Source organism: Mauremys mutica, chromosome 11, assembly GCF_020497125.1.
Source record: "Mauremys mutica isolate MM-2020 ecotype Southern chromosome 11, ASM2049712v1, whole genome shotgun sequence".
Classification (NCBI taxonomy): Eukaryota; Metazoa; Chordata; order Testudines; family Geoemydidae; genus Mauremys; species Mauremys mutica.
Genome location: NC_059082.1, coordinates 85,342,580 through 85,359,898, shown reverse-complemented (window position 1 = coordinate 85,359,898; position 17,319 = coordinate 85,342,580). Strand labels below are relative to the sequence as shown.

At 49.8% G+C, this 17,319-nt stretch overlaps 1 protein-coding gene across 1 annotated transcript in view; it reads right to left on the bottom strand.

The window, feature by feature from the left end:
* Window positions 1–402: 402 nt before the first annotated feature.
* HS3ST4 (heparan sulfate-glucosamine 3-sulfotransferase 4) overlaps window positions 403–17,319 on the bottom strand; it is a 109,959-nt gene continuing 93,042 nt past the window's right edge. The window contains exon 2 of the mRNA XM_044980173.1: window positions 403–5,117. Within this exon, the coding sequence (XP_044836108.1) occupies window positions 4,481–5,117 (637 nt within the window). The 3' untranslated portion in view covers window positions 403–4,480. The remainder of the gene's footprint in view (window positions 5,118–17,319) is intronic.

Below are 17,319 nucleotides of genomic sequence, written 5' to 3'. Positions count from 1 at the left end.
CAGCCAAAGCTGGCAGCATTAACTTGCTGCTGGTTCTGTCCTTCCCAGGGACTGACACCAGCTCCCCAGGCCCTCAGCCCGGCGAGGATACCCAAGTGAGACACAGAGCCCCCCCAACTAACAAAGTGGGTTTCTGCCCCAGTAGCAGCTGTGTGGTTTGGTCTCTTCCTGCTCCCAGGTCCTTTTGGATCTGATTTGTGCTCACGGTCATGGAAAAGTAAGAGACGAACATCTCCCACTACCTGCACCCAAGTGACTGACCGGGCCCAGGCTCCTGCACTGACCTGTCTCTATGGTATTAGGTTGATTACGGGATAGTGCAGAGAATTCTCCTCAGCCCTGCCACTCCTGCCGCTTTGGAATATACCCATGCAGAGACCAAGGAGAAATGGAGCAGAGAAATGCAGCTGCTACAATGTTTTATTGTTTAGTGCTGTTAGGTTCAAGTTTTAAGTTGAAGATTTTCAGACGTTCATATCGTTCAGGTACAGAATGATACAGACAGACGTGTTTGGGAGCAGATGACAGAACAGCAGTTTGCTTTCAAAAGGACGAATTGTCCATTTTCATTTCTGAACCATTAAGTACCAGCTTTTCCATAACAATGAATCATCCAGTCTCTGTGTATAAAATTAAATATAATTTATGCTTTGCTAATGGAAATCAAATACAAAATTCAATCTCCTGTGTGTCGTAATGCTGACATTTAAATAGTAAAAAAAAAAAAGTTATTAACCCAACTCCCTCCTAGCAGGTTGCTCCCTCTCTTGCTGGAGAGAAAATAACTCCTTGGTCACATTAGCACATTACAAAGGCGGACACTTGTCACTGACGGTGCAGGGACAAAAGTCACCATCTCACCCAAGCCAACAAAGCCATGTCGCCGCCTCTTGATGGCTGGATGTGCCAGGCCTCCCCTTCCCGAGAGCAACAGCAAACAGCATCATGTGTGGTACTAGTGAACAGCCACCCTCAGGCACCTGAGTCTCTCCTGGCTCCTTGATTTCTTAGCAGGCCATTAATGTTCACCAGACGCTTAGCCCCAGAACAGGCCTGCAGACGAGCAATGCAGTTGGAAAAGTGCAGGAGTCAGTAAGCGCCACCTCCCGAGCGCAGGGAGGTAACCCATATAAAAAATAAACCTCTTAAAATATGGCAAAAAGAAGACTGGGCAAGCAGCCCCGGTGGCGCAGCAGCCCCTGGATGCAGACAGGTCCAGTTCTATTGTAGCAGCCGAATAGGACCTCCCTCCAGAGCGTCTCACTGCAAGAACACGCAGCTTTGTAACTGTTTCCATTGCTACTGCCTGGGCGGGCGAGCTGGCCGGGGTGAAGCAAGCTCCTTTCGGAGGGTGGCGAAGGGATGCAGCGTTAAGCACAGGCCACGCTCTGCTGTCTGAATCCTGGCTCAGCATTTTGTTGCTGCTCTGGGAATACAGCAAATGGGTAGGGGGTGACTGTACTTCATCCAGGTGCAAACTGGAGCTACGTCTCCTGCCCAGCTACGGGCCAAAAGTTTTCGCCAATCCGTGGAACCACAGCGTCAACGGCACAGGCAGGGTCTTGACTCAAGTCTCTTTTCCTTCCAGGAATGGGCCTGTGAAAAGAGTAGCCAAAGGCCACACGCAATCCGCGGCCTCTGCTGTCCTGGCTGATCCCAGGGACTAGGGAGCAGCACAACACTCTGGCTTTTTTAGGGTTTTTAAAATATGCAAAGAACATTTTTGGTGTGGTCGGGGGAGGAGGGGTTCCTATGGGGGGCCTCTGAGCTCAGTAGGGTCTTGTGTGGGAACGAAAAGCTTCCCCTTGCTCGGGGTGGGCAGGCCGCCCCAGCACAGCCGTGGCTCACGCAGCATTGTTCCGACTGCTAATGAAACCACTGTCGGGAAAATGAACTTTTTAATCCTCTTTTGCAAAGGTTAGTTGAAAGGGCTTGATCCTGCCAGGTGCTGAGTGCCCTGGAATGGGTTACCTGGGCGGTGGTGGAATCTCCTTCCTTAAAGGTTTTTAAGGCCCAGCTTGACAAAGCCCTGGCTGGGATGATTTAGTTGGGTTTGGTCCTGCTCTGAGCAGGGGGCTGGACTAGATACCTCCTGAGGTCTCTTCCAACCCTGAGATTCTTTGATTCTATGATTCCCTTTGCTGACGGGCAACCTCGTATTTCCGGGCGGGGCTCAGCATCGGGCAGGAGTGAGACCAAAACGAGCTCAGGGTTTGCGGGGCCTGTGAAATAAGAAAAGGCTTCGGGTGTCCATGTAAGCAAGACCCTAGAAATTGGGAAGATTTAAAAAAAATTCCTTCCATCTGAAGCCATGAATCATTTTGCACGAAATGGCAAAACAACCCAGCTTTCATTTAGCAGAAGAAACAACGTTTTAATAACATCCGAAACAACTGAACATCCGCCCTTACTACATATTTGCAGTGTTTGTACAATACATTTCTGGGTTTGCAGGTCGGTGAGAAAGTGTTTTATGTCAGATGTTGTTTTAAAACCTAATCAGGCTAATATGAACTGACATTTACTTCAACGGGAACGAATGTGATTCTCCCGAAACCTGGCCCACAGTCGAAATCCGACAAATGAATTTAGCTCCTTTTATACAATCCAAAGCACTAGCACCACTTTATTGTGTAATGAACCACATGACAGGCCATGAAACCGAAAGCAGGTTCAGCTTGTTACCTAGCTTAACGGTGTTTTAGTGACATTTCCTTTGGTTAGTTGGATCAACAAGGATTTCTTGCCACCTTAATCAAAACCGAGCCTTGGTCTTGCTCAGGAATACATAAGCTGTGTTTTCTTGCTGCTTTCAAACAGCAACAAACGCAACATCTCAAAGGAGCACTGAGGCTTGATAAAAATAAAACACCTTCCCTCCTCCCCCTGCAAAAGCAGGCCCCACTGCTGCTCTTTTTAAACAGGAAATAAAAGGAAAAGAAAAGAAAAGAAACCCCCGACAGCAAGAAATCCCCCAAAGGAAGGAAATGTTCCCTCACAGGTAACACGGTGTTTTCTTTTGTGCCCACTGTTCCTGTGTTTTTTTCAGTAACAGACATGGAATATAGTGCAGCTGTGTAAAACTGCTGCCACCTTGTCTTTGCTGATGCAGGCATGCAGCTCGCTTTGGATTTGCTGAGGTTCTAGGAGTGACAGGTGCTTATCTTATCGTTTCCATTGGGATTTGCCAATTTGGTTGATCATAAACCTTTGTCATTTCCAAAAGGAAGCTTTTTCCAGGGTAGTGAGCGCTCGCTCGGTGGAAACGACCTTTTCTCCTCTTTGCAGATTTTGAAGCAAAGATGAAGAATGTCTCACGGTTTTGCAAACCCTGCTGAGTCCTGATTTTCAGAAGTGCTGAGCACCCACAGTCCCACTGGCTTGCACCCACAGTCCAAGGGACTTCAGTGGCATTTGTGGCGCTCAGCATTTTTGAAAGTCAGGCCGGTGTCTGGATTTTGCACACCACTCTAGATACGGTGATGAGGTTTTACTCAGTAGAGGAGCTCCTTCTGGGCTAATGGCTACCTAGCAAAGAACTAAAAAGCCGCCTGTAATGACAACCTCAACTGCCATCTGCTATGCAGGGAAGCAGTGGGTTTCCAGAATGATTGAGAAATGCCACTTCATTACCTGTCTGCAGGAAGAGCTGTGAGTGGGACCTTGCACCTTCTGCTAGGAGACTGTGCAGTGCGTCCAGGCCAAGCTTTCTGGGATGGAGGCCATGAGATCATTCTCAGCTGGCTCCTTAGGTGCCAGTGCATGATAGTGTTTTTCAGTGCGTGATCATCTAAAGGAGCATATGAGAACTTAGAGGAAAAGCCTGGCCTCTGGCCTCGCTGCAGACCAGAGGAAATCAGAAGCAACTCTGTTCAGTTAATGGAGTTACACCCAAAAGTGAGAAAAGACTCGGGCTCGGGATATTTGTGGCACTTGGTAAATGGTTGGTAGCTAGTGCAAGGTGTAACTAGTATGCAAGTGAAGTGTCTGTAAATAGTTTCTTTGCAGCTTTGCTGTTTGTGTGTGATCTGATACCACCTGACTGCCAGCAAGGCAAAACTAAAGTAGTGCAGAAGAAATTGAATCTGTCGGCTTGCCTTGTCACTACTGGGATTCTATAAGCGTCTCTCATCCTTCGTTGGCCATGGGTAGGACTCACTGAATACTGACTGGCTGGCGCTGACAGGAAGCACCAGGAACAAAGTGCTAGAAACAGGTAGCCTCCCCTGTCCCACTGGAGTCTCCCCCAGCCATTCTTGCAATACAATACAGTGGGAGGGCTTGGAACAGACCCAAATGCAACCTGTACTCGCTGTGACATGAAGGTTTCAGGGCTGGAAATGCTGTTCAGCTTGACTTTAACCTTGACAATGCAAGTCTCTTTGTCACAAGACTGAGACTTTAGCCCTGTGCGAGTTGAATGTCTCTGAGGACGATTCACCTCTAGATAGCAGATAGCTTTTTCCCTGCTGTCTTGGCTTTACTTATCACTTTCTTCCTGTTCCCACTGGAAATCTTGACCTGTCATTTGGTAAAACATGACATTGAATGGTTTGTAAAACTTGCGCAGTCTGTGAATAACATCTGGGTCTATTTTGGGATGAGTTCGACCCTTGGACTTGCCCAGGCACCTGGGGGCGCTGCTGTCCTCTGGCTTCTTCAAACAAGGAAACCCCTTAGTTTTATTGAAATAAAAATGCTTCTCTGTCACAATCCTTTTGAGGCCTAAGAAATCCTGGACCTTGGCCATTTCCCCAGCTGGGTCAATAATTAACCGTTCGCCGCTGACAAAGAGGATCTGGGAAAGTGGGAAATACTGCAGCCAGTTCTCCAGGTGCAGCGCATAGATCCCGATGCGGATGGCGCTCCAGGAGGCATCGATCAGTCCCAGGGTCCGGTTCTTGAAGGCGAGTACTTCGAAGGTGGGGATCTCAGGTTTCTTGGAGAGCGTCTGCGTGTAGTCCGAGATGGCCCTGGTGACGGGGTTCCGCACCACCACGATCAGCTTGGTGTCCTTGGCCATGGAGTGAATGCGCTTTGGGGCTTCGTTGGTCACAAAATAGCTCGGCGTCTTCTCCATCGTTATTTGTCCATCCAGCGTTTTGGGCATCACGTTCCTGTAGAGAAAGAAAGAGGAGAGAGAGGAAGAGAGTTTAGTTCTGTAGCAGGAATCTAGCTCCCAAGGAAACTCAGCCATGTGGGTTCCCCTCCGGCCACGCGCAGTGAGTTTGAAGCCTGTGGCCCAGTGAGACTGAGGGCACCCCTCAGGGGAGTGATACTAGCTACCCCATAATCTCTGGAGATCCAGTGCCGATTAGTGTCCTTTGGCTTCAGAACCCGGGGAAGGCAAGTACCTCAAGTGTTAAAGCCGGTCTCAGTAACATATGATACAGTCAATTTGCCATAGGCATATGTAGACAAGAGTTAATTGACAATAAACCTGTACAATACCTGTCTGTACAGCAAGCCATCTGCTACCATTTGCTCAATTAAGCCTATACACTTCAGAGCCTTGTACCAAAGTGGTGCATTTAGGATTACACAAGACCTTTTTGTTAGGATGACATGCTTTTAAATGTCTCAGCTAATAAAACTTAATACAGAATAAGATCCCTTGCTTCTAGTACAATAATTAAATTTATTTACTATCTTGTGTGTGAGGAAGAATGACTTTTCTTTTATCTCTAATTCACATGCTCTGTCAATAATTAATTGCTGCTGGGTTTTGAGCTTCCTGCGCAAGCACTTTTATTAGCCAAAAGGAATTTGCCTACCGGATAAATTAACATGTAGCAAGACTTTCCTGGATAGTATATCATCATACTGTAAAATGCAGCTGCAGCCCAGCTAGCTTTTATATCTAAGAAAATGGAGAAGTAAATGCCTGGCCCATATGGCCCAAGCCAAAGATGAATGTCGCAAACCAGAAAGTTTTAAATCATGGACTCAGTATGTGTGTTAGAGCATCTTTTAAACCTTAACTGCTGGGTACCAGGCTGGCTGCAGGCCTGTGCCGTACACGGGGCACGTAGTGCCTCCAGTTCACACCCACGCTGTGCTGGGCAGGGCACTACGCTCCCAGGAACTCGTGAGTCTCTTCTCACGGCCAGTGTGAGGTCTGCTGTTCTCTTGTGGCTTCCGGCTTGAGAACCATTATTTATCAGCTGGAAAATCCCCCCCAGCTACAGAAAAAGCAACTGCGCCACATCCTGCCTCACCCAGCATGCCAGAGGCCTGGCTGCTGCCGCCTTGAACTTTATGGTGTGATTTGCACCTGTGTGATGTGTGTGTGAAACATCTCCAGCCAGAATGGCACCACTCAGCACCCACTCTGCGCAGGAGTCAGCGAGGTAAGTAAGGCGCAAGGCAGTCAGGAAACAGGTCCCCGGGGCACAGGGTTTATATCCGGTATTAGTGCCAAGAGTCAGAGCAATGCTCAGTGTTTCAGTGTGTGTAACTGGCACAAATCGAAATGTTTTGGACATAAAATAAAACAAAAATGTTTTATTTTCAGTTCAACTTTTTGATTCTTAAGCTTTGCAGCTATGCTCTCGCTCACACACATTGTGATGTTTAGCTTGGTGTAAGTTGCCCCAAATGTCCATGATTATTGTATAGCTTGAGTGGGTAATTAGCAGGGGGAGGGGTGGTCACTCAGCAGTGGGTAGAACTCTTAACGTAATACCAGGGCATGATGATGCAAGGTGCTGAGCATCCCCTAAGAGGAGCTCCTGCATTGCCCACCTCTTCCATTGGCTTTAATGCAAGGTGAGGCTGCTCAGCATCTTGCAGGATTGGGCCCTTCACATGGGAAACTGTTTTCAGTGCAAACATATGGTGAGAAAATAATGGGTCTAGGCTAGAATAATGGGTCTAGGTTCTTTAACAGCCCCTTGGGCTCCACAGCCGCAGCGATACTGCCGCCACGCAGCAGTGCCCAGGCAAACCACCATCCCGTGGGGTTACCCAGCGGATAGCTGCAAGCAGAGATGTTTGCTAGACGGGGCCCAGCTAGGCGAACTTGCCACTGCCTTGTGTTTGAGACTGTTCAGTGCCACGTGTTGCTCTACAGCTCACCCATAGCGTGTGCCCATGTTTCCCGACATGATAGGTAGCAGATTAAGTTCCCTGGGCCACAGAATTCCTTTCGGGGGTGCTGAGTGTTCCAGGAACCAGCTTTGAGCTGAAAAGCTTTGGAAGCTGGTGATGGGTGGCCTGAGTTGTCCATATTGCCAGAAGGGCCCAAGGCTGCCTTATGGTACTGACAGCAGGAGTCCCTTTGGCAAAGCGGTTTGCTAGGCGGCTGTGTCTTCCCCCCTCCCCACAGCTCTTTTGCTGAGCTTTGTGATCCCGAGTCCCAGATTTCCAGTCGCTTCTGGCAGGCTTCCGCTCTATAGCCCACAAAGCAAAGCACAAGGAGCCCCCCCGAATGCTGCATGCCCAGTAGGCACCAAGTCCCTGACATGCGGACACGGCTTCGCGCTGCAGCAGAAAGCGGTTGCGTGTATGAACACAATTGCTGCGGCCTATCAAAGCCGCACCAGTTTTAAAGGGCATCTGCGGCAATTAAATGGCAATTAAAGCTTTGTCAGCATGTTTACACCGGTGCCCAGGGCTCTCCAGGCAGGTGCTGCCAGCTGATGGTTCCTCCCGTGAAGAACGCTAGCCTGCGGTCTGCTCCTTACATCTCCTGTGGCTGGAATTCAGCCTTTCACCACTTTTGGGACACAGTCACCCTTCTGAGCATCTGACTTGCCTCTTAGTCCTCTGTCTCTTTCCAGCTCCCCCCTGCACCGCTCCCCTGCCTGATCGTCCTAATCCCCAGTCTATAGATGTCAGGGAGCCCAAATGTTGTAGCCAGACTGGTCCTTTGCTCTAGGGGTGGGACCCCAATATCCCCACACTCCATCACCTGCCGCAGCTTCTCTGATCTCTCCAAATCCAACTCAGACTCTGCAGCATGACCCTCCTAGCTCTCCATGGACTCCTTGCATCCAGGCTCCTCCCCATCCTCTTCCCTCGGTACATCCCCCCCGGGCCAGTTCCTACAACCCAGCAGCCATCAGCGTCTGATACCCACGACTCTCCTCTCTTCTATTTATTCTGACCCATCTATCCAGCCCTCTTTCCCCACCAGCCTCTAAGCCACCGACTCATTCCTTTTCTGTGCTGTGCATATTGCTAGTAATGAGTGACTAGACCAGAGAAATCTCATTAGCTTCCTTACAGAAAAGTCCCGTAGAAGTTAACAGGGATAAAACTACAGGGTTCTATAAAACTACTTCAAAAACCTACAGAACTTGAGAGATTCGTACAGATGTGTAGATTCTCTATTAAAGTCTATAGGGTGTTTCCCAAAGAGCTAGGATTTGCAATGGTGTACGAGAAGTAATTCTTCTGCTCTGTGCTGATACAGCCTTATCCGGAGGATTGTGTCCAGTTCAGGAAAGATGTGGACAACTTGGAGAAAGTCCAGAGAAGAGCAACAGAAATGATTAAAGTTCTAGAAAACATGGCCTCTGAGGGAAGATTGAAAAAACTGGGCTTGTTTAGTCTGGAAAAGAGAACACTGAGAGAGGACATGATAACACTTTTCAAGTACATAAAAATTTGTTACAAGGAGAAGGGAGATAAATTGTTCTTCTTAACCTCTGAAGATAGGACAAGAAGCAATGGGCTTAAATTGCAGCAAGGATGGTTTAGGTTGGAAATTAGGAAAAAATTCCTTACTGTCAGGGTGGTTAAGCACTGGAATAAATTGCCTAGGGAGGTTGTGGAATCTCCATCACTGGAGATTTTAAGAGCAGGTTAGATAAACACAGTCTAGATAATACTTAGTCCTGCCATGAGTGCAGGGGACTGGACTAGATGACCTTGAGGTCCCTTCCAGTCCTACGATTCTATGATTCTATGCCTGTGTCCCATGTCAGAATGGGCTCTCCACTGAAATAACTGGAAGAGGTGTGTTTGGAGGAGAAAGGCAGCTCAATGCAGGAAGAAACTATGCCTCACTACGCTCAGAGCAAAGCTGACAATATTGGCTCTCAAGAGCGGAGTAGCTGAGGGTCTTTTTCAGTAAGTGCTATTGCGCTGGTGGTTTTCTGATATATTGCACACCAGCCAGCTGGACAAAAGACACTATGAACTGCAGAAACAGCTGCCGATGATCTACACTGCAAATTTGTGGAGTTGCACCTGGGCACGTACAACTTTCCAATTTGCCTGAGTGATTCAAACTGGTATTCACATTCCCATGGAAATCACTTTCACTCAGCACTGTCTTTGAAAATGACCAGCCAGAAATAACTCTAATTACAGTATGCAGCCATCTGTAAATACCTCCCAGGCTCAGGGTCCCCTCATCAGCTTTTGCAGACCTGGCCTTTCGGTGCACACAGTACCCCTGTGCATTGGCCCTGCCTGCACTGGCCAAACAATCCAAGCATGGCAGCGTAAAATTTCTTGATCGATTTCTGAAAACACTGTTGAGAAAATTTGGAACTGAAATGCTAAAATTTCTGCCTGGAAATTAGGCTGGTCTTATGCAACTGAGCAGAACAGATTAAAGTGACAGAAGAGAGCTGATGGATTTCATCAGCTGAGCGAATGACTGACAGCACTTGCAGGCTTGCATGGGGAGAATCCAGCCCTGCGTATGGCTGTGTGCGCTGCACCAAAATGCTAATCCTCCTACCACGGAGAAAGGGGATACGATCTGCCCCCTTCAAATAAAAGGCCAGTGTTTACAGAGTGCATCAGCTAAGTGACTTCCCCCAGTGTGCTGAGCTCACTGGCCTTAACGCGATTCACGAGTGTACCATCAGCAGCACATGTAGCCCTGAGTTCTGTGCGCAGCACGCTGCCAGCGCTGCAACCTAAGTGACTTGGTAAATTTGTTAAAATATGATATTGAAGATCAGGTTAGCAAGAATTTCTGAAGAGTAATACTCTATTGCCTTCTTATCAAATCTCCCTCCAGATGAGCAGGTATACTCTAAATGCACTCAACTGCAGGGGCCTAATTGCATTCCATAGTTATTGATTTTTGGAGAGTTGATTTAGTTTTATTGAATGATAACAGAAAGAAACACCAGTTTACAAACAGTGGACGTGATATTGCTGGCTGCGGCTTCCCCCTCTAAATTCTGATACATCGCCACTCTCACAGAAGGAGGTTTGAGGATACACATTAGACTCAGCAATACAGAGTTACCCCACAATGAGGACAGGATCCAGTCCTCTCCCATGGAATGGAGAATGGATGAGCAATACTGCTCTAAGACACATCTCTTTATCATAGACATTTCGCAGCCAGCCTGGTCAGCTGGGTCTCTGAAGTGACAGTATTCTATTATGCCCCCGTCCCAGATCCGTCCCAGATCCCAGTCACTTCTCTCACAAACGAGGATGCTCAGGAATAAGCAGGTGTGTGCCTGTTGAGGAGATAATGCCATCAATGTTTACAGCACTTTCCTCTTCCCACATAGTTCTGTTGGATCATTAGGAAAGGCAAGTGCTTGCTCTGGCTAGTAAAATATTTAAATATCTAGTGCCGAAAACCCAAATGCTGAGAACTCAGGACTCGCACGCAAAAAGTCAGCAGGATTTTATAGTGATTTCTGAAGCAACGCAAGGCAATCATGCAGCCAAAACAGAAACCTTTTCATGCATTCCTCCTCCCCAATAACCTCATTTCCAAGGAAGGGCTCAATTAGTTGTAAACATGTAACAGCCTATAATTTGCTGAAGGAAAACACGTTTCATTTTGCTAGTGAGAGCGGAGGATAAAGGAGCACCGTCCCCTCACTAACTGCAGCGGCAGGTTGTTCCGGTGCTTTGTCTACGCTTCATGCTTAAGGCTGAGAGTCTGTCACGGACTCTGTGACTTACCGTAACCTCTGCAGCAGCTGGTGCTGGGGCAGTCTTGGGCCCCCTGCCCCCACAGCAGCAGCAGGAGTGTGGGAGGGGGCTCAGGGAGTTTGGGGTGTGGGAGGTGGTGAGGGCTCCGAAGCAGCAACATGTCCCTCGGCTCCTAGGCGGAGGGAGGTGCAGCCAGGCGGCTCCACACTGCCTCCGCCAGCAGGTGCCACCCCTGCAGCTCCTATTGGCTGCAGTTCCTGGCCAATGGGAGCTGCAGAGCTGGCGCGTGGGGCAAAGGCAGCGCACGGAGCACCCCTGGCCGTCCCTGTGGCTGGTCGCCAAGGGACATGTTGCCACTTCCGGGGAGCCACATAGGGAATCTGTCAGCCCCGCCAATCCTCCCCCCAGCAACAGTGGGGGTTCTGGGCCGCCCCCCCCCCCAGAGTACCCAAGTTTTAGTGTACTGCCTGTGACCTGTCCATGACTTTTACTAAGTATAGCGTAGCCTTGTTCATGCTTAATTCATCCAGGAGCAGTTCTGTGCTTTGTAATATGTGAGCCAAACATACCAGGTTGCTATTGGTGGTTGAGGCTTTAGGACTGGGCCTTTCCAGAAGTCTCTGTGTTAAGGACTCTGAGCAATATCTGAACAATGAATGATATTCCAGGCTCACCAACCCCAAGCATGCATAAGTCATGAGCCAGGCCCATCGAAATCAGGGAACTGGTTTAAAAATCATGGGTTTAGGGGAACAAACTCCAATCCAGCTGAGGGCTTGGCTACACTTGCAAGTTAGAGCACATTAAAGCAGCCCCAGGCACCCTAACTCCTGATGTGTCCACACTGGCAAGGCATGTAGAGCGCCTGGACTCTGCAGCTGGAGCACGCCTGGTAATCCACCTCGGCGAGAAGCAGAACGCTTGCTGCGCCTCGGCTGAAACGCCTGGGTGTCAGTGTGAATGAGGTGTTGCATTACTGTGCTCTGATCAGCCTCCGGAAACATCCCATAATCCCCTTAAGTCAAGTGGCCACTCGTCTCATTGTTTTGGAATCGGCTGTAGGAACGTGGCTATCCCCTTTCAAAGCTCCGTTTCTGACAGCCGATTGCTTACCTGCTCTGAGACAAAGCAACCATTAGTGTGGAATGTTGCTTGCTGTGAGTGTGTGAGAGACAGGTGTGTGTGGGGGGTATGAACTTACAAGACAGCATGCTGACACACTCTCAGCACCCCAAAAACCCATTCTCTCTCCCCCCGCACACACAACACACTCCCTGTCTCACCCCACCCCACCCCCTGCATTTGAAAAGCAGGTTGCAGCCACTTGGATGCTGGGATGGCTGCCACAATGCACTGCTCTTTGTGGCGTTGCAAGAGCTGCTAATGTGGCCACGCCAGTGCGCTTCCAGCTGACAGTGTGAACACAGGGCCGTGTTTTCCCTGCTGTTGTCTCCGAAGGCTGGTTTATCTGCAAGTGTAGCCAAGCCCTGAGGGTTTGTTTTTTTATTCGCCTTCTGTATTTTGAGCCTTTAGGGGCATTTAGGTCAGATTTTCAAGTTTTTCTCCTCTCCCCTGAGAGCTAGACACGTTGTTTTTTTAAAGGCAAGCTGAGATTCAGTCACCTGACTCCAAGAGCTGGGGCTTTAAGGCAAACACCAAATATTTCAAGACTTGTGATAAAATCATGAAAGGTGGCACCCCTGCTAGTCTGCGTTTGTGCGTCTCCTACAAAGCATGGCAAGGCCTTTGCAGGGAGGGTGGAACAGAGGGAGAATATCCTACAGGCTCTGAGAGCCAATGGGAAAGGAAGGTTTTTAGGCAAGATGTTCAAACGGGAAGTGATTCTGAATGTGTGCATGTGGCGGGCTGGGGGGCGAGGTGTTGACACAACCAGCAGAACAGCCTTTCCTCCAGCTCCAGTCCCAGGACAGAGGGAAGGCCAGGGCTGGCAGCCAGAGAAGCTGACTCCAGGATGTCTGGCTTGTGAGGATTTAGGAAGGACATTATTCAAGGACCCATAAGCGTGAAAAGAGGAAGCAAGCAGGGATGTCAGGGGAGAGCGGGAAGGTCACCAGGATGCTCCAGAGATGGTGGGAGGTGGCAGGACAGCGAGAGAAGAAAGTCTAGGGCATAGCCTGGCTCCAATTCTGGGTATTGAGCAGCACGGCCAGCCCCAAATGTTCAAAAACCGTGAGTCTGGCTCACCCAAAATCCTGAGGTTATGTAAAATAATGGAGTTGGGGGTCTTTTTATCTGCCTTCTGCTTTCTGAGCCCTTAGGGCAGCGGTTCTCAAACTGGGGTTGGGATCCCTCAGGGGGTCGTGTGGTTATTACATGGGGGGTTGCGAGCTGTCAGCCTCCACCCCAAACCCTGCTTTGCCTCCAGCATTTATAATGGTGTTAAATATATAAAAACATCTTTAATTGATAAGGGGGGGGTCTCACTCAGAGGTTTGCTGTGTGAAAGGGGTCAACAGTACAAAGGTTTGAGAACCCCTTCTTTAGGGTGCGCTGGGGTCACATTTTGAAGCTTTCTCCACAAGCACAAGGGCTAGAAACTTACTTTTTCTGTAAGAACAAAGGCTGGAATCATCACACAACCACCTGACTCCAGGATCTGGGGCTTTAAGGAAAACAGTAATTATCATAGTTCTCAGCCTGTTTGAAGACCTGGTGGAGGACAAAGGCAAGGTACCAGGCAGGGACAGTCCAATCACACTGTTTTTCCTGAAGAACTCCTAGCACAGATCTCTATCGATCCATTAACTACGGAAATCAGTGTATTACGTTTTTGTTGCTCACGCCACAAAACAGATTTTATTGTCATTCATAAAGGCCTATTTCTGTGCATTGCCGCCGTAACTGACTCAATTACAAATAAACAGGAGACAGTTCCTGAGCGTGCGGCTTCTCATGCTTAGTGCACGGTGCAGAATGCCCCAGCTGGAGCAGCCGTTGGGAAGGGAAGCCCCCGTCTCTCTCTGGCTCCCCCGAGGCAGTGACGAACCTCAGAATGATGCTCTAGATTGGTGGTGTTGGCTCAGGCAAGGAGCTGCCTCAGCCAGAGCAGGAAGCAGGAAAGTGTAGGCGCCGGGAAATGCCTCTGCCAGTCTGGGGGCTGGCGCTGGCACACAATTCTTTCCAGCTACCCTGTTTTGTTCCTGTTTGGATGTGGCTGTGGGGGCTGCGGGTGATTGTGCAGCACAGATATGGGCTGCAGGCAGGCTGGTGGCTGGAGCTGGGGTATTTCTGCTCAGGCTCCCTGGTCTAGTGGATTAGAGCCAGTTAGCACTGTGCTCGTGGGCACCTGTGGCCAGTACGCTGCTATTCAGCCCTTTCTCCCCTTCAGGGGAGTCTGAAATGCTGTTAGCGCCTGGCCCTCCCGCTGCCAGGCATGCTCAGCCTGGGTTTGTATCTCTGCTGGTCTCCTTTCGGGCCTGGCAGTTTCCAGCCTTTGTCACGTCCTGTTTGGCGCACACCTGAGCGCTTGCCCTTCTTCGGACTTGCATCCGAAGAAGTGGGTATTCACCCACGAAAGCTCATGCTGCAAAACGTCTGTTAGTCTATAAGGTGCCACAGGATTCTTTGCTGCTTCTACAGAACCAGACTAACACGGCTACCCCTCTGATACTTGCCCTTCTTCTGTCATGCAGCATCCATAGGGTGTGACCAGGGGCCTTCCTCATTCCCATGTGTCCCCACCCTGCTGGGTCACTGGGTCTGGCTGCGGGCAGCGGTGCACTCTCTGCCTAGGGAAGTGCAGCACAACCAGAAGGCTGGAAGAAACTCACCGTCTAGCTCCTATTGAGATGGCAAAAGCCCCCAGGTAGCAGGGCCTGTGCTTCAAGTGTCATCCCGACCCATGGGCTCCTTGGAGATCATGACAGCTGAGCCACTGCCCCCTCAGCCTTTCCCACGAGTCCTGGCCGGTCTCTCACCCCTGCTCCCGCCTGCACGGTGACTTGCTCTAACAGCACAAGTCAGGGTCCAGTCATGGTTCCCTTATGTCAGGGGTTGGCAACCTTTGGGAAGTGGTGTGCCAAGTCTTCATTCATTTAAGGTTTCGCGTGCCAGACCGGCAGCACGGGCAGCAGACGGAACCCCAGACTGGCAGTGGGCTGAGTGGCTCATCCCACTGCCGGTCTGGGGTCCCGTCCACCAGCCCTGCTCAGCCCGCTGCCAGCCCAGGGTCTGTCCATCCAGGCTGGCAGCGGGCTGAGCGGGGCCGGCGGCCGGGACCCTGGCTCACAGCAGCGTGCCACTAAAAATCAGCCCACGTGCCGCCTTTGGCACACGTGCCACAGGTTGCCGACCCCGCCTTATGTCATAAACTGCAGCCAGCTCCTCCAGCTGACAGCCAGTGCAAGCGCCTGAGTTTTCACATCCAGCAAGGCCAGGGCTGCAATGGGGTGGGCAGCTCGAGTAGCATGAGGAAAGTCACTCTGTAGGAAGCACGTCACTCAGGCTGTCATGCTGGGGTAGCTCTGCACAGTGTTGTGGGGGGTGCGGATTCCAGGAGGGTTACGGGCTGTTACAGCAGTGAATTCTCTACAGCAACCCCCTCCCTTGCCGTGCGCAGAGGGTCACTGGGCGCATGTGGTGCAGGGGAGAAGTGACTCACTAATCTCCTCCACCCAGAATTGCGCCTTGTCAGGCTCTTGCTATCAGCAGCTAATCAGATGCTGTGTGATTTTCATGGGAGACCTGTGACTAGCAGACACTCAGGACGGGGTCACAATGGAATCAGAGCAACTGAAGAGATCCAGTGGGAATGAGAGTCAAAACCGTGAGCCAGATTCGGCCAGCCCTGCTCCCTCTGCCTGGCAGGCCGGCTGCATTCAGAGGGATACTCCTGGGGTGAGGGGCTGCGCCGCAGGAAGACGTGTGGCCAGAGGCGGCCCTCGAGTGTACCTGTGCACATGTCCACCAGCACCAGCTCAGCCTGCTCCTGTCGCTCTGTCCTGACTAGCGCTGCTTGGAAAACCAACGCTTTCCCTGAGAGAAACTCCAAGCAAAAACATCTGTGTGAAAAATGTTTGGTTGAAAAATGTTGCTTTTCCCACAGGAAATTTTGAAACAAAAAGTTTCATTTCAAACCTGCAACGTGAATTCAAAGGGTGTTTCCTGACAAAACTGTATTTCTTGATGGGGAAACTGTCTGCACAGACCCCTGGCCAGCTCCAGTCCTGACCCTTCCCACACGACTGCCTGGTGCCAGAGAAGGAGAACTGGCTTTGTGCTTTGAGCACAGGCCTGGGAATCAGGAGTTTTTAAATCTACGTTCTGACCCAGCCTCCCCCATGGCCCAGCACAGGCCACTTAAGCCAAAATTTAAAAAAGTGGCCACTAGTTCTGGGGGTTCAACAAACCACCATGGGGCCTGCTTATCGCGCAGGGGTGCAGAACACCCAAAGCTCCCATTGCGATGGAGGGTGCTCAGCAGGGCCCTGTGTGTCTATAGTTGGGTCACCAAGCCCATGGCCCTTTTTGTGGCAATTTTAGGCCTCAAATTCCATTAGTTAAATGGGCTCAATCCTCCCCCAGTACCTCACAGGGCTGCGATAGGGTCGATTGGACAATTACTGCTAGGTGCATGGATGCTGAACATATCTTTTAGTAAGAGTAGAAAATCAGATACATTAGTTTGGGGGCTGAACATCTGTTCCCTTGACGTGTCTGCACTATGCATACCCAAACATTAGCAGCATTGTGCAAGGACATGAGAACCAGAAATGGAAACTGACTGACTGGAAACGAAAGCCGAGCTGGCTAGTCTGTTTTCATTGAGCCAGGGTATGTTAATAGCAAAAAATCAACATGCACCATCAACAGTGAAGAGTAAACAAGACTTGTGCAATGATTTCACTTCTCTTCTCTCTCTCTCTATGTTGGCTTGGCCTGCACTCACCTCCACAGTATCCCAGCAACACAGAGTGTTGTGGGTCAGACCCATGCTCCAGCTAGACCAATAGCCTGTCTCCAGCACTGGCCAGAGCTAGATGCTTCAGAGGAAGGTGTAAGAACCCTGCAGTAGCAAATATGGGATAATTTGCCCGCTACATCAGGTCTCACCGTAGTCTCCAATAGTTAGAGATTGGCTCAACTCTTGAAGCAGGAGGTTCAATATCCTGTCCAACATCAATTGCTATTAATTATGATTTCTATGGCTATCAAGAATATCCAGTATCAGAGGGGTAGCCATGTTAGTCTGGATCTGTAAAAAGCAACAGAGAGTCCTGTGGCACCTTTAAGACTAACAGATGTATTGGAGCATGAGCTTTCGTGGGTGAATACCCACTTCGTCAGAATATCCAGAACGACGTCCAATTCTTTTCCAAATCTTACTAAGCTCTTTGCCTCAACAACTCCCTGTGGCAGTGAGTTTCACAGGCTAGTTACATGAAAACAGATTTCCTGTTACTGATTTTAGAGTTCACACCTGCTATTTCAGTGACTGTC